The sequence below is a fragment of the Sinocyclocheilus rhinocerous genome, unplaced genomic scaffold (genome assembly GCF_001515625.1).
Source record: "Sinocyclocheilus rhinocerous isolate Xijiao unplaced genomic scaffold, SAMN03320098_v1.1 scaffold683, whole genome shotgun sequence".
Classification (NCBI taxonomy): domain Eukaryota; kingdom Metazoa; phylum Chordata; class Actinopteri; order Cypriniformes; family Cyprinidae; genus Sinocyclocheilus; species Sinocyclocheilus rhinocerous.
This window is the reverse complement of record NW_015642819.1, coordinates 1,088,584-1,114,994: the sequence shown is the minus strand read 5'-3', so window position 1 is coordinate 1,114,994 and position 26,411 is coordinate 1,088,584. Positions and strand designations below refer to the sequence as shown.

Genomic DNA, 26,411 nt, shown 5'->3' with positions numbered 1-26,411 from the left:
TATAATGATTATTCATTGTTATTGTCTAATTTTTATTGCAATAATTCAATAAAAAAAATTTGGATTTTGTTTATCAGACACTTAATATTTAATACATTTTATAATTATTAATCAAGCCATTAAAATAATTAGTTGCCATTTCTTTTTCCATTCAACGTGCATTGTAGATGTTTTGCACTGGTCTACGTCTTTAAAACCTCACAGAAGAATTGAAATCCATAATGCCCTGTTATGACACCTAGCTGAATGTTTACACATTCCAGTGTCATACCATCCCACAATTTTGGTGAGCTCACATAGACTGTGAGAAACCCAGCTTTAACCTTTCGCTTTCAAATTGAAAGGATTTTACTTGACCAAAGTCACATTTCTGTTTCCTGACCATAACTAATTGACATTAAAAGAGTGAAGATCTCAACGACCTTCAAGAGGCTCTCTTTATCCGTGCCTCCAGGGAGGTGGCAGAGAGAATACGTGTCTTCCAACACACCAGTCGAACTGTTTACATAACTGCTCCACTCTGTTAACCAGAGTCCTTGCCTCGAGTGTAATACGGGAGGCCGTGAACACACGGTATGTTTATAGTAGAGGTTTTGTATGGGGGAGGCTGTATGAAGCGTGGTGTCCTCACACAAGCTCTCTCCTTAAGATGGTGCTGATAGACACCGTCATCATCAGCCGCTCATTGATAAGCACTTGTCATCTCTAGGGGCCGTTATGGTTTTGTTTAAGGTGCTGAAAAGTAGTTATAGATCGACTCTGAGAGGGAACTTGAGTTGAGAGCCATCAGGGCAGTTTAGTCCAGTGGAGCATGTTGATGATTATGGTGATAGCGGCTTTCGCGCTGGTCGTGGGCGCTCTAATGCGGGCCTCTGTCACTGCAACTTACATAATAACTCCTGCAGTCTCCAGCTGATAGCGCAGGCATTTTTTTCACGTTTCAGGGAAATAATGCTCACAGGAAGCCCAGGAAAAAGGGTGGAATATGGTGAATGCTGGAGGAAGGAAGAAATGTAGATCTGGAGATTTTCAAGATGAATGACGAAAAGAATCAAGAATTCAACAGCTGATTTGGGAGATAATACTGTTTTCAGTGTTTTTTTTTGGTAGAGACTGGAAATCATTCTGGTTTCTATTTTGATTTCAAATATATTCTGGTTTCTTATTTTTATTAATGATTATTTTAGTAATTTCAGAAAGAATGGATGATGTTTTGACAACAGAACAATGAAATTCATATTTATTCCATCTAGCAATTGTTATATCACCTAAACACATACAGTACTTTGTATATATATATATACTATCAGTGTGGCATGTCACTTGTGACAAAGAAAAAAAAGCCAAAAATGACAATGCTATCATCATTTACTCACCCTAATGTCGTTTTTAAACCTATATGACTTACTTTCTTTTGTGGAACACACACACACACACACACACAACGATATTTTGAAGAGTGTTTGTACAAAAACAGTTGAAATAGTGAAAGACAATGGGGTCCAAAATAGGGGTGTTGCAATATAACGGTGTTGACTGTGATATCTTAAAAGTGAAATAATGACTTTGTGTTAATACTACACATACAGTAATATTGTAAATAACTAATTTTGTATTAGTATTTGAAATTTGAAAACAGGTTGATACTCCAACTAAGCAGGTGGTGGTATTGTAACACTGGTTACCACCCATCATGGAAAACAAAACGGAAACGGAAAACAAGTGGGAGTTTTTTGAATCCTGTAAAAATCCTGCAGGATTTTCCTATTCCTATCCTATGTATAGGTATGGTTACACTAACAAACTCTCTCTCTACCTCCATACACGCATATTTTGAGTGTTATTCATTGGCCAAAAAAACAAAAAACAAATAGCATTGGTGATAGCATTTTTCCTCAGAATTTCTATATATGGCAATAATATCGCTATTGTCAAATCTTTTAGCCAGGATAATTGTGTAGTGAAAATCTGACATCGTGACAGCACTTGTCCAAAACAACAGTGAACTCCATTGTTTTTCAAAATATGTTTCGATTTTTTTGTAAGAAAGAAAGAGATTCTCATTCTCATACTCTTTAATCATTCCAAAGAGGAATGATATGAGTAATATGAACTGTTTTCTGTTCATATTTACAGACGTTCCAGAACGGTAACAGTATTATTTTAATGGAAATGGTTCTGAATAAGAACTGGTTTTCCATTCTCAAACCTACTTTTGGGAGTAGACTAGGCTATCAAATGGTAGTTGTCTCATTTGTCTTTCTCAGACCTTTGCTTTTCATACCTGCCTGCTCTTTTCTCTTCTGCTCCCTCTAAACACTGAGGCTCTTTGTGTCACCATGCTGAGTTGGAATACTCCTCTTTGTCCAGCCCAGCATTCCTCACATATCTGTGTATCCTCTAGTCCAGAGAAGAGTGATCTAATCGAGACAGGAGGCAGGTATGGGGAGAGAAGCCATGCAGGCTGGCTCAGGTCAAGTGTCTCTTCTGTCTTTCAATTTGGAAGTTGGTAGTCACATCTCTGTGCCTTTTGACTACCTAGAGAATGTCATGGATGACACTGTAAGTCTGTGGGAAAGTGAATTGTGAAAAGAAAGCATGTCCCAGAGGCTCAACACAACAGCACAAAACACTTGAAGCTGTATCGATCTGCAATGGTATTAGCCAACAAAAATAGCCCTATCTTTTCCAAAGCAGGTTCTTTAAAACTTAACGTCTTCATAGTCTGACTAATGTATGGAAGTTTAGCCTGCAATGAGGTATTTGGATACTATTAATTATTAGTTGAAAGTGGCACTGCTCAGAATCTCTTTTTATTGATTCACACTATATGGACTGGCATGGTTTATGCTAAAGCCAGGCTTCCTCACCAAAAAAATGTGTCTTCCTCAGGCTCGGGGACCAGTTCTACAGGGAGGCCATTGAGCACTGTCGCAGCTACAATGCCCGCTTGTGTGCGGAGCGCAACGTACGCATGCCCTTCCTGGACTCTCAGACGGGCGTAGCTCAGAACAACTGTTACATCTGGATGGAGAAGCGGCACCGGGTGCCAGGTAGCCTGTTCAGCATTTACCTTTAAAATAATATTAACGTTAAAAAGATTTGGAAGAAAAAGTTGACTCGAAATGAAAATTCATTATTTACTTACCTTCATGTTCTTACAAACCTGTATGCGGATATTATTATTATTTTTATTTATTTATTTTTTGTGGAAGAGAAAAATAAATATTTGTGAAGAATTTTTACTGTTCACAGTAGCTCCAAAAATGAATGAATGAATAAATATAATATAATATAATATAATATAATATTTATTAATATAATTAGCATTTATTTATTTAATAGAATGTATAGCAAAACACATACAAGGCTTATATAGAAATATAATAATATTAGAATTATTATATAATAATATTATAAAACCTGTATACATTTATTAAAACAATAAATAAATAAGTGATTCACCATGCAGTAACTTTATGTGAGGAACTGACTGAAAGTTAAACTTGACAACTGTATAGGTGATTGAATCACTCTTTTTGTGTGTTTTTTTTGTGTTCTTTTCAACGAAGTGAATCTTTAACGAGACTGATTTGTTCATGAATTCAATGACTGATCTGGTCACCGTGGTTCTTGAGTTAACAGCTCAATGGACGGTAGGATTATCACTGAATAATGGGTAAAATTTCAGCCTGTTTCTATTGAGAACTAATGAATGGTAAAATTGTAATTTTATGGGGGTTTTCGTTTTGTTTTTGGAGCTTAACAGCCAGTCAGTCATATGAGATTGGGATGACATGACAGTGAGTAAATTATATTTTGGGTGAACTCTCCTTTTAATGAAGAAGTGTGGTGTGCTAGCATATATTAGCAATATTTTACTTACAGTATATTGCATATGTGTTCATGTGCATTAAATGAACTACAGAAGGAGTTTGTAAGGTGCTGTCATCTCAAGACACAATCATCTAACCAAATGTTTAAAATTGGTAGACTGCATCATGTCCAGTCATTCTACAGTTTTTTTTTTCTCACCACAGCCATTTGGATAAGTTGGACTTTTGCACTTTACATTCCAATTTTAAAATCCACTTAAAATGCAGCTATTTAATGATAAAGACTGATGAATTTCATTTTAAAGCAGATGGCACAGAGAGTGCAATCAAACTTTGTGTTGATGAGTGTTTATACAGCATACTAGTCTTTAGGAAATTGTAAGTTTGTAACATGTTAAGCAATGCATTCATTGCACTATTCAATGTAATGAGACAGAAGTATGTCTAGTCTTTCCACAGCATTCCTTACCTTATTATCTGACCAAAACAGCCAATATCTAGACATACAGCTGCCAAAGGGAACAATATGCCTGCCGAGAACCGGACACAAATAGAGTCAGTGCCTCGCAGCTAAAAGCTCCATAGCCACACCCTACACTTGTGGTAGACCAGTGTTTATTGGATGTTTTTTATTCTGGGTTTCTCTCTCTCACATTTGATTCCTCTATTTTACCATTAGAGACTGGATAGATGAATAACTGAGACCATGTGCCTCACAGATCTATGTAAGTGCACAGATTATGTGGTATGAGCCAATCAGAGAGAATGACCCTGTGAAAACCCTTGATGCCAGCGTTTGTATTTAAGATGTTTTATTCAAGTTCTTGTGTTTAACGCTCTATCCAGATAAGACTAGTTTTGTGTTTCTCAGAGTGATGCCTGTAGGTGAAAATTTACATTTACATACACTGTCCTTCAAAAGTTTGGGGTCAGTAAGATTAGTTTTTAAAGAAATTAATACTTTTATTCAGCAAGGATGCATTAAATTGATCAAAAGTGACAGTTAAGACATTTATACACACAAAACATTATTTCAATAGTAAATTCTGTTCTTTTGAACTTTCTATTGATCAAAGATTCAGAAAAAAACTGTTTTCAACATTGATATAAATAAGAAATGTTTCTTGAGCACCAAAAATTAGAATTATTGATTTATTGATTGATTGATTGATTGATTGATTATCTGGAGTAATGACTACTAAAAATTAAGATTTGCTATCACATAAATAAATTACATTTTAAAATATGTTAAAATGGAAAACAGTAATTATAAGTTGTAATAATATTTCACAATGTTGCTGTTTTTACAATATTTTTTATCAAAAAATGCAGCCTTGTTGAGCATAAGAGACTTCTTTCAAAAATGTTATTTTATGTTTCTTTTTTTTAAATCATTTTCTTTGACGTAAGAGCACATGACCTCTCATAACATCCACATTTAGACAATAGATTCTAATCCAAACTGGTATATGAAATCACAAATATCCTCCATTATTAATTTCAACCTAAACATTGTTTACAAAAATAATCCCATCCAAATAGTGCTTATATGAAGAATGTGTGTAAGAGCCTATTCAAACCATGCTACTACTGTCTGTTTGATTGCAGGGTTGGCAGCAGGTCAGATGTACACCTACCCAGCGCGTTGCTGGAGAAAGAAGAGGCGACTTCACCCGCCACTTGACCCCCAGCTTCGCCTTTGTGAACTCCGACTCGGTGAGATCATGATTGTGGCTAATTGTGTGATTTCTCTCAAGCTTACATTTTGGTTTTGAATTCTTTCTTGCTGTGCTTTTCTCTCCGTCCTTGCTTCTTTGCTCTGAGGTCATTCAGAGGCTGTAGAACTGGCCCATCTGGGTCTCATTATCCTTCTCTGTGTCTGTGTGTGCCCTGACCGGCCCCTTTAATCATTTGGCCATGCAGCATTAGAATGTAAGTCTTGGAGACTGATTGGGGGGGCTACAGAAGGGCTTGAAGAATTCGATAAAGGCACATAAAGGCCTGTCTGTGTCAACAAGAAAGCCACTCTATTATTTTCTTAGCTGTCCCTGGAAATACAATAGCAGTAAAGCAATATAAGAACCCCTGACCTTCATTTGGAGCTCAGCCAGCATGAGTTCAGCAGAAAAACAGTGAATAAAACTGATTCAGGCCTGGAAAAAAGTATGATTGCTTTCCAATAATGTAGATATCAGAAGGAGGATTTGAGTGACAAAATAGCTCCTACCAAGTGTCATAGAGGAACTGTAATTAACCCCTCCAAAGCACCCCTCAAATCACATTCAGACATTTTGGCATGATGAATATTTAAGATGTATTGTAGTCTACTCTTAGGGATAGTTCATGCACAAATTAAGGTTTTGTCATTATTTACTCACTCTCATGTTGTTCAATTTCTATATGATTCTCTTTCTTCTGTCTTTTTGAAGAATATACACTAACGTTTAAATGCTAAGATATTTTCGTGTTTTTGGAAGTCTCTTATGCTCTCAGAGGATAAGTGCAAACATGAAGATAAGTAAATAATGACAATTTTAATTTTTGAGTGAACTATCCCTTTAAGTTATGTGTTTTCCAGAGTCCTGGAATCGTAATATTTACACTATAGCGAGGCATAATTCTGCTCTGTTACAGCAGGACATCGTTCCTAAGCTTCCTGCCTGAAATGTGTTTGTGTTGTACATTTCTGGGGGCTCAGCCACTGTAAACAGGTTTGGTGTCCAATATCCCATCCAAGTCTGGTTCATAACGACAAGCAAGCAAACAAGCTCAATTCCTATGTTCATGTTCACCTACATATGCTGTCTTTTTCTCCACAGCAGATGTGGCATGTAGAACAGCCTCTAGTTCAATAAACTGATTCAGTCAGGCTATTTTGCCTGCTATATAATCATGCCAAGTGACAATACCACATAGCTGCATCTCAGTGAACTGATATATTCATTATGCTCTACGCTTGCTATATGAGTCCTCAGCGTGATCTTGCTAATTTCTTAATTAAAAGCAGTCAGTGTGTGCCTTTTCAGTGCCAATGTTGTGATTTAATGGCATGCATAAATATTGCAGTGCTGTATTATATTGCGATGATTAAGACCTTATGATTTGTGTCTGTAGACATCAACCTCTCTCAGTCGCTTGTTCATGATTGGCAGCTAGAGACGGGGGATGGGCGGCTGCAATCAGCCCCTGACTGGCACTCTGCGCTATTTTCAGCTCCTCTCCCAGGGGAAGAGTGTGTCTGGGCTCAATCAGACACAAAGAGAATAAAGACAAGGACAGAGATTCATAAAAACATTCTCAATCATGTACACACATACTGAGTAGGAACATCTTACAGCAAACACATGATATGGCCATCAGAAACCACAGCTTCTGGGAACACTTTAACTCCACTGATGCAGATTATAGATCAGAAAACAATTAAAATGTTGTGACAGACCTAAGAGTGTGTTTCAACCCACTTCTTAGTTTACTAGTAAGTGCACTTCTCAGAGAGTCAGCCATTTCTAAACTGTCATTGTCATTGCACTCAAACATTCACACCCTACCCAGAATGCACTGTAACAACCAGAGAACATCAAATGTTTACTCAGAAATGATCATCAGATACTTTTCAGAAATGATCATGCCTTCTTAAATCTCATTTTTTTCTTTAATTTAGCATTCCTCATCTGCATTAAAGGGGAAAAACCTAAGCCAGTAAAAGGTTTATACAGTAATTAGAGATATTAAATATATATAAAGATCCCCCAAAAAGACTATTTTATTTAGTTTTATTTACACTACTGTTCAAAGGTTTCCAATCAGTCCGATTTTTTTTAAATAAAGAAATTAATACGTTTATTAGGCAAGGATACAGTTACAATGTTACAAAAAATATCTATTTCAAATAAACACTGTTCTTTTCCTATTCATCAAAGAATCTTCAAAATATCACAGTTTCCTCAAACATATTAAGCAGAACAGCTGTTTTCAATGATGATGATAATAATAATAAGTATTTTCTGAAGTATGGTGTAATGGCTGCTAAGAATTCAGCTTTGCCATCACAAGAATAAATTACATTTTAAAATGTATTCAAATAGAAAACAGTTATTTTAAATTGTTATAATAGTTCACATTATTACTGATTTTCTGTATCATTAATTATCATTTAAAAAAATGCTGCCCTGTTAAATATAGTAAATTCTTTCAAATACATTTTTAAAAATCTTACTGTCCCCAAACGTTTAAACAGTAGTATATGTATATTTTTTTCCTGAGATACTGATATTCATATTGTAAGTATTTTGTGTCTTTCTTTATTATATTTGTTTTATTTATGAAAGTTATTATATATGTACATAATCTTTTTTGCTTGATTAATAAAAATGCAACACAATCACATAATAGCACGGCCCATTTAAACAGCTAGCAGCAAATGCATGATGCATATCTACCTTATTTTACTTAGTCATAAGAAAATAGCTTACTTCCATGTAGCAAAATAAGGTGGATATAGCAATGTTGATAAATATCAGATTCATCTATGTTTGAATGCATGATCTTGCAGTTATGTCATAGGTATAATGAGTCATGAGTGTCTCAATGTTTAGTGGATCCAGGCCCTTGCTAGTGCGCGATAGTATTCACGATATGGCAATTCACATCATAAAGATCTAGGCAGTGAAATGAGACACAGCTTAAGACTATTTCTTTCCTGCCTTCTCCTCCATACATACACATCCTCCAGTTTATCTTCAGCACCTGGAGCTTTTCACCTTTAATGAGGCTTGAAAAGCTATCCACCCTATAAAAACATATTGATGACTGGTGTGTTCAAGAAATCTACCCAAACTGATGGTGGAAAACACACACACACACACACACAGGTTTGTTTTTGTGAAAAGTGGGGACATCCCATAGGCGTAATGGTTTTTCTACTGTACAGACCGTATATTCTATTGCCCTACACCAACCCTACCCCTAAACCTACCCCTCACAGGAAACTTTGTGCTATTTCAGATTTTCAATACACTCCATTCTGTGTGATTTATATGCGTTTTGAAAAGTGGGGACATGGGGTAATGTCCTGAAAAGTCACCTTCTCCTTGTAATGCCTATGTCATACCCTTGTCATTATACAAATTTATGTCCTCATTTGTCACAAAAACGCGCACACAGACACACACGCATGCACATACACACACAATCTGTCTGCCTGTGAAACTGATGCCTTCATGAAGTGCCTTCAGACAAGTGATTTATTCACTCAATGTCTCTAGCTGATTGTACCTCTTATTTTGATATACAGTGGGGTCCAAAAACTGGGAAAAAATCTGGGACTTTATTCTGAGGTTTTTATTTAAACCTGGAAATAAAGAGAAACATTTAGAAATACAGTAATAGTACATACTAAGAAATGTATTGCAATTTTTTAACACACCTTTTCACTCAGTATTATGCAAGTAATATAATTTGTCTCAGACTTTTGGACCCCACTGTTTATGGAGGAGAGGTTCAAAGAAGCTGCTTCTACTGGCTGTTTACCTGACATTCTCATTTTCTACCTCTTTCTTTCTTGTTTAGAGGCTGAGCTGATGGCCAAGAGAGAAGCCCCAGCGACGGAGGCCACGGCCCTGGAGGCTCTGTTACGAGGTGATGGGATCTTGGACAAGAGGAACAATAACTCCAAAGAGGAAGAGACACTACTGGAAATCCAGGTAACATATTGACAGTCCTTTCTAAAGGATTTCATTGGTTTGGTCGTGCATGATAATATATTAAGAGTCATTGTCAGTCTTACAGAGTGGTTTTCAGTTGGTGGGTCACGAACCAAAAATAGGTTGTAGCTCTGTTCTGAAAGATTCACAGACAGCAAGGGGGGAAAAAACAATAATATACAAATAATAAAATTTATCTAACCATATAACAATGAATAATTAGGATATTTAAGGCACAATAAATAGGCCTATGATTTTTAAAAGTGAAAAATGTGAAGAAAAAAAAAGCCCAACAGAGATGCTTTGCAAAGGTTTGAGGTGATGGCGCAGAGCATTATAAGATGCAATCTACCATCAATCAGTGATATCCACCATTCACTGTTGCTGTAAAGCCCAATCCATCATCTGAGACCCCATCCTCCCCAGCCGCAAGCTGTTTTGTTTTCTACCTTCTGGCAAACAATACCGCGCTATTAGGGTAAGGACCACTAGACTCGATAAAACACAAACTGCAGCATGCTTTCTACACTATGCACTGCACATTATATCTTCACAATATCACATAAGCAAGAGTGATGTTGTACCCAAATATCATTAAAGAAAATGCACGACTGCAAGGAAAATCTTGATTTCATACAACAGTTGAATAGAAGTTAATATTAAGTTAGCTTACATTTTAAACCCAATTGTGCCAGATACAGTGTCTGTTTATGCTTCCAAGCGAAGCCACAGGAGAAGCAACACTCAGTAGGTGCTGTTTCATTCCTGAATGAATCAGCGTCTTTGAATGAATCGGTTGAATGAATGATTCAGTGGCCCACTCATAAAAACAATCAGCTTTTAGTGTTTCTTGTGCTGTTTTGGCTTCGAAATCCAGTGTTTTAAGGACCCCATTGACCATATATGACAATAAAGCTCTCCACTCTTTCTGTATGTGGACTGTTGTCTTTTCTTGTGCAGTGCATTGATCTTTGTCATCTAATCGCTTACCCCAACTTTCTTCATTCTCTGCAGAGGGTGCTTGAGACAGATGAAAATGGGGATGGTTTCCATGACGATGAAGATTTTGAAGTGGACACACCAAAGAGGAAGCATCGAAACAAAGGCAGGGTGAGTGATGAGCATGACTCATCAAAGTCTGCGGATGGTGTGAAGGAAAAAAGGCAAGTGAGAGCAAGAAAAAGAGACAGCCCGAGACAAGGCGGACTGACACCGGAGAGGGAAATAAAGCATGAAAAAGAAATACCTGTGTTGATCTCTCTGACTTATGGTGTGTGCAGAGACTAAGAAAAGATGAACGAGAAATGATCTAAACAAAAAGAAAGTGATTATATCATGTAATTTTCGGTTATTTGTTGACCAGGGTCGAGGCTCTGGGCGCAGGCGAACAGAAGCAGTGGCCAGCGACGATCAGGATAAACCCTACGTGTGTGACAGTAAGTGTCAATTTCATATATCATATGCAACCTTTGTGCCTTAAATTCTAAGCAACTTGAAATAGATATATCATTTTGTATACGTTTGAACTGCAAGAGAAAAACTAATTAGGAAATTTGTAAACTAACCTAATTGAGTCCAAATGTCTGAGACGACATTGAAAATCCAATATTTTCAAAATCGGATTTTTATAAAATTTTACACCTGATAATAAAGAAACTTTTCAAATTCAGAGAAATTAAAATATATATATATATTATAAAATAAATATTTACAATGAATTAATCAATTAAGCAAATTTGTGGCATTCTGAGTTCTGATTTTTTTTTCACTCAGATTAATTGTTATGCAGACAATATAATTTGTATTTAATTATTTTAAATTAAGTTAGAAGTCTCAGATTTTTGGACCCCAATGAATATTAATATATTTTTTTCACTTCACACGGCTGTCAAATAAAATAATGAATGTTTATTGTCTCTGACTTCTGTTTTAATCATGGGATTTGAACTATTTTGACACTGTTTGTTTGGCTATCCTATTTTAGGGTCCTAAACACATCTTTCATTTTGTCATATGGTACCTGTCTGTGTTTCTGATCTTGGCATGGTGGCCTGTTATAATATCAAAAGCATGTGACAACCCGAGGAGATACTAGAGCTACTTTGGGTTCCAGAGGCCTCTCAACTTACTTCCTGTATTTTGTTTTCTGTCTCCTCTTTTGCTTTGTGCCTCCTCTGTTTCAGACAGATGCAAACAAAAGCTTAACTCAAAAACCGCTGACTCAGGTATTCAGCCATGTTGCCATCTTCCTCTTGCTCGGACATGTGGGCTATGCTAATGACAAGGCTAAACAGTTAATGCTCATGTCGGGGAGAGATTATTAGCATAAATCATCTGGTTCAGTATTTTCTCTGTACTTAAGGAGGCATACTCTCCTTAAGTACACTTAAGTGGCCTTTTATAATATTAATATTATAGTATCTGCAAGTACAGTTTTTTTTTTACAAACTTAAGATTTTAAGTACACTACAAGTGCACATTCAATACAATTAAGCACACTATGGTTGGATACTTAGTGCTCCTTTAAGCATAAATGTAAAAATTAAACTTAAAGACAACATGAAAACAGCATTCAAAAGCATTTAAATGTAATACAGTTTACCTCTGAGTAAAATGAATGATCATTCAGGACAAAATGTGGGAAGGGATTTAACTTATTCATTGAAATTTAATTGGACAGGCTCACCCTTTTTTCTCTTTAAAATAAAAGTAAATTTCATGTTGTCTTTGAGGTAATGTGGGAAAAATAAATTGAAAATGTAATAAAAATCCATATGACACAGACCTATGTAAATCTAAATCAGTTTAGTTACTAATTATTGTCTTTAAAAATCAAAGAAAAATGTCCTAGTTGTGATCATATTCAGATACTGTACACATGCTTTCCTTCTCTATGGTTTGTCCATCCTTTTTCTTTATAGATTTGTAGTGAGAGAATTTATTACTGTGAAAATATTGTGCTTACCTTGCTGGTATTGCAGTCTGCAACCCACAGATGCTTGACATGTTTAATGCATCCTCATGTTAGTAGAAGGAAATATTTTCTGTACTGAGGTTTACATAATATGACAACCTAAGCCAACATGTTCAATAACAGCAATTCATGTGTATTATGTATCCATTAAACACAACAACACTATGATATAGTTATGTGATATATCCCATGTCTGTAATCTAATAGGCCAACTGGCATTAACATGTGTTTTCAGTGATCGGATCACAGTCCGATAGCACTTGACCACATTAAAAGCTACATATAAATGCACCCAAGACATACAGTTTCAGTGACGGATTCTGACTGCATTCAACAGAGGTGTGATTTAATATGATAAAAGTAATATTCATAGTTTTGCTCTGCACCTGTTCGTGTTCATGAAGACACACTGTGGGGCTGCAGTGCTAATACTGTGCCTTAAACACTGTTCTTACACCCCACATGTCTCTCTCATTGGCTGAGAACATGCCATGTAGATTTTGTGATAGCACCTTGACTCCAAAGCTAGCTGCTTTGTGAATTCCTTAGACATGTGTTAGCATCCCAGCTTGATTATTTGAATAACCTAGAATTATTTGAGAATAAGAAGTTTTTGCCAGTAAAATGAATTTCATTCTGACCAATGTTCTTTATCTTAGTTTGTGGGAAACGTTACAAAAACCGCCCTGGACTAAGCTACCATTACACCCATACTCACCTTGCTGAAGAGGAGGGTGAGGAAGAACGTGAAACTGAAATCCCCCAATCTCCTCCTATCCACCATGAGAATCACAAACGTAAGTTAATATTCATTTTAATTGTAAAATAAGTGTTTTAAAATCTAGGACTCTGTCTAGGACCAACCAGGGGCAAATCTAGGATTTTTTCAACTGGGGGGCACAAGAGGGGCCACAATTAATATAGAGGGGCCAATCTTTGTGTATTTATATGTAGAACTGTAGATATCCAAATCATTTAAAGTTCAGTAAGCTTTAAAATCAGCAATAAACATGATACCTTATTATCTTTTAATGGCATTTATTCACTGCTGTACTGTAAATCAGAACAGTCAAATACAATTTGTATTAACTTTTCACTTTTCAGAAATGAAAAACTGTAATAAATAAAAGAATCCAATCTGTGAATAGAGTACAACTCACAAAAATAATAAAATTCAAAATGAATGCTTTAATGCAGGGCCGATTGATGAGCTGATGAGTGGCAGTTGATGGTCAGAAGGCTGGTGAGAGAGAGCGCTCTGTGTGCGTGTATGTGTGACGGGCAAGCATGGTGAATCCATGACACATTTGTTGTTCCAATCCTGTGTGACTTTCTTTTTTCCATGTGACAAAAGAAATTGTGAAGAAAGTTATTGTCCATATATAATGAGTATCAGTGGTGATCAAAATAGAGCTTGATTTGTTTTCCATCGCCTTTCATTACAGTGGATTAAGACATTTTCTTTTTTGTTTCATGGAAGAAAGAAAATCATAACGGTTATGAATAACATTAGGGAGAGTAATTGATGACAGAATTTACATTTTTGGGTAAAATACCCCCTTCAATTTATTTATCTGACTTGAAACATCAAACAGGGTTTTCCTAGGTCAAAAATGGTCTTTGGTATAGTGACCAACTTTTCCCTCCGATTATAAGTTGAGGAGAGTGAATTGCCTGTCTAAATTATTCTAACAATAATTTAATAAATTATAACAATTTAACAATTTGTATAAGGATACACAGCACCGACGGTGGGCGTGGGGGATGTAATCTCCTCACTCCACTGAGAAATCTGACCACCAACATGTGCCTCCCGATCGATTGCCTGTAAACCGGGGAACAAAAAGAAGCAATAGCGGCCACATAAACCTTTAGCATTGACGGTAGACTCCCGTTATCTAGCCTGTGCTGCACAAAAAACATAGAACATCCGACAAAGGACAGCTCGCCGGGTCGATATCTCTATCACAGCTCCATTTCATGAACACTCCCAATTTTAGTGCGTACAGTGCCTAGTTGAAGGTGCACGAGACTTAGTGAGCATGTCAATCACACAGGGAGGCAGGGCGCTTAGCCCCTCTAGGACCCCTGAAGTAGCCACACATGAAGGCTCCACAGCTCCGGGCTGGGGTGCCATATTGAGCCGTTCGCTTGAGACAGCAGGTCCCTCCTGAGGGGAATTCGCCAAGGGGAGCCACCAGCATCTCCCTGAGGTCCGTAAACCAAGGTTGACTCGGCCAGTTCGGGGCAATGAAGATCACACTCTCTTCCCTGATTTTGCATAATACCAGAGGCAAAATCTTCACTGGATGGGAATGCATAAAGTCTGGCTCTCAGCCAGCGTGATGTCAGAGCGACTCCCATCAACGGGGAGTGAGATAGTGAAAAGAACAGTGGGTCAGAACAGCACAGGTCTTTTACGACGTCCGTGTCCCTGTCCAGGGACTGCAGGAGCTTAGCTTGAAAGACCTGCAGCACCGCCATCGCGTGCAGCGTGGAGCGAGGTGAGCGGTCAATCTGCAAGGCTTAGAAGACAGGCTGAGGTCTGCACCAAGCATGGCCGAGGAAGGGCACAGATGTGCGGCGAAGGTCTTCTCGACGGGGGGCATGCGCACATATCCGTGGGCCTCCACCCTATTCACATGGGAGAACATGGCCTGACTGAGTGGAAGAGTGGACGCGCCCGCCAACTGGGGTGCAGACCACGACTTCACTACCTGCTCGTGGACATCCGGGAAGAACGGGACCTTCCTCCTCGAGGCAGCCAGGCGTCGGCTCGACTGGAAGTACTAGGAGTCAAGCTTACTCCTGGCAGTTTCCTCTGGAGCAACCCAGTTGAGGTCGAGCTCCTTAACAGCTTTCGCTAGGACCCTGGCGAACTCCTCCTGGAGGTCTGGGGGGCCCTCAGTGTCGGGGCGATCCCGCTCCGACTCTGCCCAGTCCTTTTCTGACGCCGAGATGGACATGGATTCTTAGTTTTCCTCAGGGTTTCCAAATAAAACGACAGTGGCAGTGGGCCTCGCCCCCGTAAGGCCACGAGCAATACTCCTCTACATGAGTCCTCAAACGCGTGCCGGCAAGTCAGTGCAGTGCATGCAGTTGGACTCAGAGAACGCCACCTCAGCATGGGCCAGGCCCAGGCAGGCGATGCAGTTGCTCATGTGGGTCCGGCAGATCGATGGGGCCCACTCAAATTTGGCAGAAGTTGCCATCAGATGCGGTGAAGAAACTGTCTTATCTTCAGGTGCATCTTCAACGATAGCAGCGTGAAGGAGAAGATTCTGATGCAATTGTCGCTCTCACCGCATTATATGCTGCCCACACGGTTGTCAGTATTTGCATGGGATTTCCATAATTAGCTACAATTGGCCAGTTTATTGTACTGGCGTTATCCTATAAGGTTTCAGGATTTCGGAGAAGTGGAGGATATCCCACTGCGAATGCTTCGCAGTGTAGAGTGAACGCTCAAAAGGGAACCCTGGTTGTGTTATTATGCATTACATTCCACCCACAGAGCATTATAATGATTAGCATTATCTTGGTCTAGGAGCTAACATTGAACCTGGTCTGTCCTAACACTGAAAGACGGTACCAAAATCTAGTGCTGCAACTCACTAATTGAAAAAAAGCGGGAAAAAAGCACATTTTTTTGTTGGAAAACAGCAGCTCGCTAGTCTTAGCCCCGGTTGATGAGAAGCAACGCGGAAGCGTTAATTATTCAAATACAAGCCGAAAGATTTGAATTTTGGAATGACAGAGACATAGAAGTGTGGGGCCACACTGGAGGGCTAATCAGTTTTCAGGGGGGGGTTAATAAGTTTCCATGGCCGCTCCCCTGTCGACGCCACTGGTTCCAGCACCCAATATACCATGTAGATTGTAGACATTTTATGAATATTGTGTTTATTGCATGTTACTTTTTGTGTTGTGCCTGTTTTCTAAATTCATATTAATAACATTATTGTGAACAATTCATTAGGGCTGCATGATTAATCAAATGCGATTGTCATGCGCATTTTGTTAGTAAAGCCGGTTCTGTAATCAGCAGTAAATCATCATCACGTGCTTTCAGATGGAGCAGCATTAACTACACAGAGCCGTAGTTCACTGATAAGTTACGCAAAAAAAAATCGCGATTATAAATAGATTAGAATAAAATAGATTTTATTGCGCGATTATGAAATCAAAGAAATCGTTCACGATAATGACAGCTGTTTGCATAGCTTCTCAGTGAACTACGGCTCTGTGTAGTAAATGCTGCTCCATCTGAAAGCATGTGAAAATACCACATTTAATAACATATTTTTACTCCAAACTCACTTCATAACGTCAGTCGAGTGTTTGAAATAAATCCTTCTGTGAGATTTATTGAATCAATAAAAGCAGTTAAATCATCTGTTTATCCAGCTACCGCTATAGGCATTTCCTGGGTTTCTTTTGCGAGGCGTATTTGGAGTTTCAGCGCGAGAGCCCTCTGACCTTTGGATGGAGATTTACTGCTGATCACAGAACCGTGCTTCACTGAAAGATACGCATGACAATCGCAGCTTCTGTCGAATCGCGATTTCGATTCCATTTCGATTTATCGTGCAGCCCTACAATTCATCTATTCATATGTTTCATTTAAAAAAAATTATGATCTCATTTTTCAGTTAAACCTGTTATTGATTAAGTACATAACCAGTCAGTGTGCAAAACTATCTCCTTACCTTAACTTGAATCTCAACGGTAATAATGTTTTATAATTTGAGTGGTTCGGGTCGCTTGTCTTTGCGTCATTACATCACGTCTGTATACATAAAGAAGGATGTTAATAGGCTATATCGCGTGTGTGGATGCTGCAGCTGGCGGATCATTTGTAGCCTCTTCTTACAGCAGCTGGAATAATTAAACTTGTCATTTTGAGAATAGAGTCTTAAATGGTGCATGATAGTAATGAAATACATGTAAGTGACTGAAATTAGATTATATTCCAGTTTCAAATGTGCATCTGATTACAGATACGTGGGATTACACTGTACTTACAAGATTTGTATTTCAAAGAGAACGATTTCTAAGGAACATTAAATTGAGGTTAAAAGAACAATTACTTTCGATGATATTTGAATGGTATGACAAATATAGATTAGACTGTACAGAAATTGAAATCTACAGATAAGGTTAATACATACTAAATATACGTAGTCATGCAATGTTGAACAAAGTATAACAATAATAATAATTATTTGCACGGTTTGACGTGATCTGAACTAACTTTGCGATCGTTAGATTTAATCACCATTGGAAACAAGATTTATTGTAAAGGTCAGAACAAAACTGGCAGACATGTTACTTGTTCAGATGACATTTTCTGGTGAAATGTCTTATTTTGGACATACTTACAAGGCACTGTATCTGTAATTCCTGAATATCCACACTGGTGCAATGTCTGAGAACCCACGTAAAGAAGATTCAGTCAACAATCGATGGATTGAACTGTGTTATTTTTCGATAATCCGTTTCACTTGGATGTGTCACAAAATGAAGAAATAATCTGTCGCTGTTTATGTTACATTATGACTTTAACCATGGTAAAATCATTGTAACAGCCTATTTCTTTAGTTAACATCCCTGTGTGAATTTTAGCATAACAATAGTTAGTAGAAATGATGTGCTCTATTGCAAAACACTAGTGAGCTGCCTCAATGTCTACACATTCTATATAAATATTCTAATAATATTTTAATAGATATTATTCAGTATTCAATAAGCAAATAAATACATAGCACACACAAATGTTTCCATTTATACTTTTTTTAATACTACACTGCGCATGATGTTACAATTTTAGGATGCCTAAAATAATACAAGTAATGTTTTCTTAGTTTGCTAGGATTTGGAATAGGCCGCCACTGTTCTTAAATGTTCTCTTCCCCTTTTTAATTTGTACTATTTTTACAGCACAGAAAGGGCCTGATGGCACGATCATCCCTAATGACTACTGTGACTTCTGTCTGGGAGACTCAGGCTCTAACAGGAAGACAGGCCAGGCTGAGGAGCTTGTTTCCTGTTCAGACTGCGGCCGTTCTGGTGAGTCTTTCACATATCTGTATTCTCTATTACTCACAGTTACAGTATCTGCCCATGTTAGATCAAGAAGGGTAGTTTCACCTCCATCTTGTTTTAATCTCACTCTGAGGGAGATGTTTACTATGACATAGCCAATATTAATCTGGTTGAAATTATAAAAAGAAAGATATTTTTTAATGAATTGCCAGATGTTTTAGTAGTAAATAAAATAGAAATAAACAGTAAAAGTGCTCAGAGATTTCTCTCTGTAATCAATGTAAGAGTCTATGGTGCTCTAAAATGGGCCAGATTACAGTATCTGTATTTCAGGTCAACAAGTCTTTGACTACAAATCAGATTGTTTTATTGACGTAGTAAGTTTAAGACTTGTTAGTCTTCTATTTAAAAGGAGCAGAAATGTATGATCATTATACACACACATCTTTCGTTTTTAAATTAATTAAATGTAGACATGTTTGCACACAACAGTAAAATGTCCTAGAAATTGTGATACCAATTATTTTCTTAATATATATTTTTTGAGTTGATCTGAAAAAGCTTTAGTACATTTAATTAAAGCCCATAAAATCTAATATATATGTATTCACCAAAAGAAAATTACAAATCCCATTTAATGCTTTATCATGTCATGCATCAATAGCACATTTCATCAGCTTGTTTATGCATATCCCATCTTTTCATGTTTTTTGCTAGAGCATGTTTATTTATTTTATGGGGTTTTGCTGAGTTGTTGTGATTTGGGTTTGGCTTGGCATAATGGTGTCATATAGAAATGGTTTCCTAGACACAGATTAATCAGAATCAGAATGAGCTTTATTGCTAGGTATGTTTACACATACGAGGAATTTGTTTTCGTGACAGAAGCTTCCACAGTGTAACAGAATGACAGTGACAGAACAAAAAAACACAGATAATAAAAAATTAAAATAAATAAAAATTAAAACACTTAAATCATGGGAAAACACATGATGACTGCTTTACCATTTGTTCTTTATGTATCTGTAGCCTACATTGTGAAATGCGGTTTCATTCAGAGTACTTGTAAGTCAGATTTGGTAATCTGAATCATTGATTGCATTTATACACCTTGGTTTCTTTAGTTCATGGTCAGTTATTGTCTATGCATGTTTGCTAGCTGTTTATTTTTACTTTGTGTTTGGATCCTTTTGGACAATCTTTTTATTTTTTTAATTTAAACAAATACAAACTTGCTGCAACTGGATCCACTCTCCCTTCTTTGCTTTGCTGTGACAGGTGTTTTATGAAGAATTGAATTACTGAAACATACATTTAAAATCTAATGGATGCCATTAAATTTGGTGTTGTAGCCTTACATTCTTTCTTAAATCAGAATCAGAATCAGAATGAGCTTTATTGCCAGGTATGTTTACACATACGAGGAATTTGTTTTCGTGACAGAAGCTTCCACAGTGTAACAGAATGACAGTGACAGAACAAAAAATCATAGATAATAAAAAATTTAAATAAATAAAAAATAGAACAAGTAAATAAGGAATAAAAATATACAAATCGAAAATTGTATGTACAGGTACATAACAATAAACAGTTGTATGTACAGGTATATTATGTGCAAATTGAAATGTAGACTGAGTATGTGTGTTAGATAAATAAGTGTATGAGAGAATAAATAGTGTGTTCCACAGTTATTGTCAAGTGTTCATGAGATTGATTGCCTGAGGGAAGAAACTGTTCCTGTGTCAGGCCGTTCTGGTGCATACAGAGTGATATGAGTGATATGCATTCTTTATTGTGGTGTAACAGTGATCCAATATATTACTGTCTCTGGTGGGACATGTGATGTGCTGTCTGTATTTTGGCAGTTCACGGGAGAGATTTGCTTTATTAAAGTCCCCGAGAATGATTAAAACAGAGTCCGGGTGTTGTTGTTCTGTGTCTGTGATCTGATCAGCGAGTTTCTGTAAAGCGGTGCTCACGTGTGCTTGCGGAGGAATGTACACACTTACGAGAATGAACGAGCAAAACTCCCGCGGCGAGTAGAAAGGCTTACAGTTAATGAAGAGCACTTCTAGATCTGAACAGCACATCTTCTTTAACACAGTTACATCTGTACACCACCTCTCATTGATGTAAAAGCATGTCCCGCCGCTGCACGATTTCCTCGTTGATTCTGCGTCGCGATCTGCTCTAAACAGCTGAAAGCCCGGCAGACTCAACGCGCTGTCCGGAATGGCGTCTTTCAGCCAGGTTTCCATGAAACACAGAGCAGCAGAGTTTGAAAAATCCTTATTTGTCCGGGAGAGCAGAAGGAGCTCGTCCGTTTTGTTGGGTAGAGAGCGGAGGTTCGCCAGATGGATGCTAGGCAACGGCGTTCTGAATCCACGCTGCCTGAGCTTCACGAGCGCGCCGGCTCGCTTCCCCCGTCTGCGCGTCCTGAAGCGCTTGATCAGCTTGATTTTTAACGGAGAGCTGCCATTAGCAGTGATTTAAACCCAGACTAGGCTTAATCTGTGTCCTGGAAACCAGCACAGTAGTTCAGAGATGGGCAGATTACCACTGTTTCCATGTAGTTGTTTATCTGTTGCAGTCTTGGGGTTTATTCATTCATTCTTGCGGTATTTACAAATATGTTGATTAAAAGCAACATGTAAGCAGAGATCGGACAGTTATTTTAAAAATGAATTCCAGTATAAATGACTTATTAATTACTAAAAATGTCATCAGTAATTTAATACAAATACCACACCACAATATGAAAGTAACAGTCTGATTGTGTTTGATAACTTTTGGATTTATCCTGCATGTGCAATGAGAAAATGAATGATTACTATATGATTTTTTTTACTTAAAAATATTTTGTGCAACAAAAACACACTTAGAAATAATATCGAACATTTTTTAGACAGTGAAAATAATGGAAATAAAATTTAAAAAAATTATATAAACATAAAAAATGTTAACTTTATATTTTTTCTTTTTTGTTTAATTAATAATGGAAATGAAAATATATACTTTTCATTAAAATCTTCATTTATTTCTTTATTTTGTTATTGTCTCTTTCTAATTTTCCAATATCCAGTTTTACTGCTAAGATTGTTTTGTTGCCATACAAAAGACATTTAAGTAAAAATCATCTGTTTGACATTAATATTCTGCTATGAGTTCATTCTAATGAGAGTTGGAAGGGAAAGTAGGTGCAATTCTGTGAAACTGCTGTGGGAGTGTCATGGGATTCTATCGAAACCGTTAAGTCATGCCGGTTTTCATGGCTGATGCCAAGACTAAAAAGTCCAAAAGCATCTTACTGTACATCTAATTTAGATTGCTTAGGTTGACGCGAAAAGTTTTCAAGATGGCAGACCTGAGAACATTTGCTCTTTGTAATTATGACAATTTACATTTCCAACCAATCCACTTGGTCTTAAAAAAAAATTCTGATGAAAAAAAAAAAAATCCCATGCTTACATTTAGAATGTGCATTGTGTTTGTAAGTGTAGACGTGTGAGCCAAATCCTGCAGTGTTGAGCATGAGCATTTATGTGACATGTGGCCTTTTTGTTCATCTCTTTGAGTGCTTGTGTTTTGCATTTTTCTTTTACACAAGTTCTTTTCCTAGCAAATGATCCTGGAAGCGTTAACTATCCCACATTTATTTCCTGAAATTATTTTTGAACTCCTAACATGCTCCATAGTTCTTAACTGTTTAGGGCATAATCAGTTATCTCAGTTCATGTGTGCAAAATATTCTCATATTTATTTTGCTCATGTGCTTCCATTCTTTATGTTTTTCTTTCTTGGCTGTGTGATCCATTGCCTTCTCATAATCGAATGGTAAATAGCAAGAACAGGGAGAGACCAAATGATGTATTCCTCAGTAAAAAAAAAAATTAAAAAAAAAAAAAATATATATATATATATATATATATATATAGCTTATAAGGATAGTTCACACAAAAATGCAAATTCTGTCATTATTTATTCACTTCAAAACCTGTATGACTTTGTGTTTCACAGTAGAAAAAAAAGTCAAACAGGTTTGGAACATCATTCAGTGAGTAAATAATGACAGAATTTTCATTTTGGGTGATCTATCCCTTTAAAAGATTCATGATTCACTTGCAGCTAAAAAAATGCACTGCAACTTTAATCTACAGCCAATGATAAGCACATATTCAGGCAATCAGACATACAAGCCATAGTCCCTTAATGTATGAGTAACTGCAAAGACTGCAAGTTGTCCAAAGCTCAGAGGAGTGTGAGTCCTAGCTGAGTGCAGTGTTACTTGTGTGTGTTTCCACTGTGATGCTGATATGTCCGTCATGCATGTCAGCTGATCGCGTCGGTGGGACCAGGGTGAAGAGGAGGACGGGCGGAGTTCTGGACATGTTCGGCGACACGTCAGAAAGCGAGGCGTCCACCTTTCACGGCTTTGAGGAGGACGACCTGGACGGGCTTCTGTCCGACGACAGCACAGGCTCACCTCAGTACAGATAGACAAAGGAGAAACCTCAAGGAAACAGCATCAGAGAAACGTTCGGCATGTGTCTGCTGCCTGTTTTTTTTTCTTTTTCCTTTTTTCCTGTTGTTTTGCAGCAGCTTGCGTAATGGATTCACAACTCCAGACACAATGTTAACTTCAGGAATTGCTTTCAAAGGACAAGTTGCAGCCTTTTATAAATTAAGGAATGTTGTTTTTATTGCTTCACACTTCTGTATACTGAGAGGTGCTAGTTATTGGACAGAGGAGCCATCACTTCTGGACTGTTTGTTTTCCGTAATGGAAAATTGCAGGGACGTTACCAATGTGTGGACGTGGATTACACTTCGCCATGTAAGATAAAATGCCTACTGTGTGGAAATTTACTTTAGAAATAGAAATTAAAGTATTTCAATCCTCAAGGAGGAGAAAATACTCAACATGTGTCTGTAGGTCGGATAGTGAAGAGGTTTTTTTCCCCCTACCTCTGGATAAATACAGTATTTGCAACGAAAGGGATCACGAGAAGCCAGAGAATGGGCTGAGGCCAGGCCCTGATTGGATCCAGAGGGAAGGGAGGACAGTTTGCAGAGAGGTAAGAGCCAGTTGGCATTTAAATGTCCATCTCTCCTCCTTTCTCAGGACAGCTGCAAGAACAACAACAAAAAAAGAAAATGAAATTTGAAATCCCATGTTTGCTGGAGGATACATGATACTTGGCCTCTCCCTAGTTTTGTTGAGTAAGAAGAAGAAAAAGGACTCGTATTTTTGGAGTAATTTCCCTTTACAATTCAGGAAACTCTCCTTAAACAACAGGTACAAGAAGCGGTACAACTGTAGCATATGTGCAATGATTCTCATGAAGGCTTTGTTTTGCAAATATAATCCGGACCATTCACCTCTGTTAACAGATCCAGCTCTGAGGATTTGACTGTGTATGTGTAACTGCAAATAATAATAATACACTGGATTTCAAGCACATAAGCTTCCTACATTCAATAGGAAAATGCAGTAAATGTGAACTTGAAAACAGAATACATACAATAAAAGGCACAATACACATTAGACACAGGGACATCAGTCACCCAGTTAATATGGGGATATTTCAGTGTATCCTTTTTGTATGAACAAAATGAGCTATATTTGCTCTTTAAAGCTCTTCTATTTATTGTTATGGTGAACTCATGTGTCACTTTTGAATTGAAACTGTTGCGAAAAATGTTCCGTATTAATGCTTTCGATCTTGTCTCTATTTCAAGGCGTTCATTCTTTTGAAAACGATAATATAATTTATTAAGATATTGTATAATGTATATAGGCCCACAAACTGTTGCAGGCTATTGTTCTACAACAGCTCCTGATGATATTTCTCCCAGGGTTTTGGTGTCTAAACTTTTAAGAAAATGTTTCAATGTTTAACATTGGAGATTTAGTTCATTTAATACTAAGCCAAAGGGCAACATGGCTAGAGATGATGCTTGTAACTGCTTCTGTGTCATGCAGACCTGTGGCACAAACCACACAAACACACAGAACACACTTCATGCAACCTGCTATTCATGTGGTCGCTGCTGAGTCCTGTTACTCCAAATGTCAGCCTGCAAGTCTTTCACTGGATTTTGTTACTGAAAAACATTAAACATTTAACATTTTATGAATTACTCTTTGAGTTAATTTTGTTTCAAGGAAGGAAAACAGGGGACAAGTGACCTCGTATAGTATTTGTACACTTAAGTCACACTTAAAAATGTCTGAATGACACTAAAATATCAATCTAAGTCTGCAAATAAATGATGCTAAACATTATCTCAGAACAAACCACTTTTATGAGCCATTTTTGACTGGTTCAAGGTCATTCTAGTGCATTTATGAAGTCAGCCCCCCTCAAGTTCACATGAACATTGTTATAACTTAATTTTAGTCTTAATTTTGAGTAATATGTTGTTTTATCATTTGAAACCTAGCAAACTTGTTATTGTAAAATGTTTAGCTTGAAAAAAGTGCCATATTTTATTTACATAACACTTGGCTTTATATTTTCTTAATGCATTACATAAGACATTCATACATGTTTAAGTATGGCTTGCGTCAAAATAATTTTGGGGACCATTGTAGTCTATCATTTTAATGCAACTAACAGAACTTTATAAAAATATTGCACATAAAATATTTATTTTAAGTTATTTTAGATAAAAAATGTTTGTATTTTATATGTATTGCATCAAGATCAACATCTTAAAGGGATAGTTCACCCCAAAATGAAAATTACCTCATGATTTACTCACCCTCAAACCATCCTAGGTGTATATGACTTTTTTCTTTCAGATGAATACAATTGGAGTTATATTAAAAAATGTCCTGGCTCTTCCAAGTTTTATAATGGCAGTGAATGGTGGTCGAGAATTTGAAGCAAAATAAAGTGCATCTATCCATTATAAAAAGTACTCCACACGGCTCCAGGGGGTTAATAAAGGCCTTCTGAAGCAAATCGATGCGTTTGTGAAAGAGAAATATCCATATTAAAAACTTTATAAACCGTAATCTCTAGCCGATGACGTAGGCGTAGTGTGAGCTCCGGTGAGAAGTGATGAATGCTGAAGCGCAGAGGAGAGAGCAAAACAAAATACTGGTCGCGAATTAGAAGTACAAAATGAGGATTTGTAAAGAAAAATGTCGTTGGATTTCGATATAAGCCAAGAGGAGACTGGTTTTCCTTTGCTGTAAACAAAAGTTGGTTCTTGCGAGACTAGCATATTCTCACTGGAGCTTATGCTACGCCTAGATCCTACATCATGCGCTTGAATGCCACTCTCTCGTGAACACACATACGACAGTTAGTGGACCCTAGACATTACGGTTTATAAAGTTTTAAATATGGATATTTTTCTCACACAAATGCATCAGTTCACTTCAAATGGCCTTTATTAACCCCATGGAGCCACGTGGAGTACTTTTTATGATGGATGGACTCACTTTTATGGGCTTCAAAATCTCGACACCCATTCACTGCCATTAAAAAGCTTGAGAAAGGCCAGCACATTTTTCAATATAACTCCGATTGTATTCATCTGAAAGAAAAAAGCCATATACACTTAGCTTGAGGGTGAGTAAATTATGTGGTAACTTTCATTTTTGGTGAACTATCCCTTTAAATCAGGCATGTTTCCATACACTTGCAAGAAATAAAATCAAGACAAAAGATGTGTCTAAATGTCGGCATAATGTGGCTTAATATATTGAACATAGTTCTGCATGTGAATACCAGGGACAAAGCCATGAAGAGGAATGAGATAGCAACGCTTATGAAACTCCCTGTAGGGAAAGAGCTTCACATAACATCCGACTTCAAGCCAAGGCTCCGCATGCTTTCCAAA

At 37.2% G+C, this 26,411-nt stretch overlaps 1 protein-coding gene across 1 annotated transcript; it reads left to right on the top strand.

Moving 5' to 3' along the window:
- The first annotated feature begins 2,339 nt into the window (after positions 1 to 2,339).
- LOC107756570 (zinc finger protein DPF3-like) lies at positions 2,340 to 23,945 on the top strand. Its single transcript, XM_016573743.1, has 10 exons — positions 2,340 to 2,440; positions 2,893 to 3,053; positions 5,445 to 5,552; positions 9,405 to 9,538; positions 10,553 to 10,648; positions 10,902 to 10,974; positions 11,722 to 11,763; positions 13,172 to 13,309; positions 18,453 to 18,581; positions 22,891 to 23,945. The coding sequence occupies exons 1-10, from the start codon at positions 2,340 to 2,342 to the stop codon at positions 23,052 to 23,054; spliced, it is 1,146 nt and encodes a 381-aa protein (XP_016429229.1). The 3' UTR covers positions 23,055 to 23,945.
- Positions 23,946 to 26,411: the final 2,466 nt, after the last annotated feature.

Bases quoted from the DNA above. Each gene is read 5' to 3' on its own strand.
- LOC107756570 (XM_016573743.1), top strand. From the start codon at position 2,340: ATGCTGAGTTGGAATACTCCTCTTTGTCCAGCCCAGCATTCCTCACAT. The intron at 2,441-2,892 runs GTATGGGGAGAG...TGTCTTCCTCAG, and splicing joins CTAATCGAGACAGGAGGCAG to GCTCGGGGACCAGTTCTACA. The intron at 11,764-13,171 runs GTATTCAGCCAT...TCTTTATCTTAG, and splicing joins CTCAAAAACCGCTGACTCAG to TTTGTGGGAAACGTTACAAA.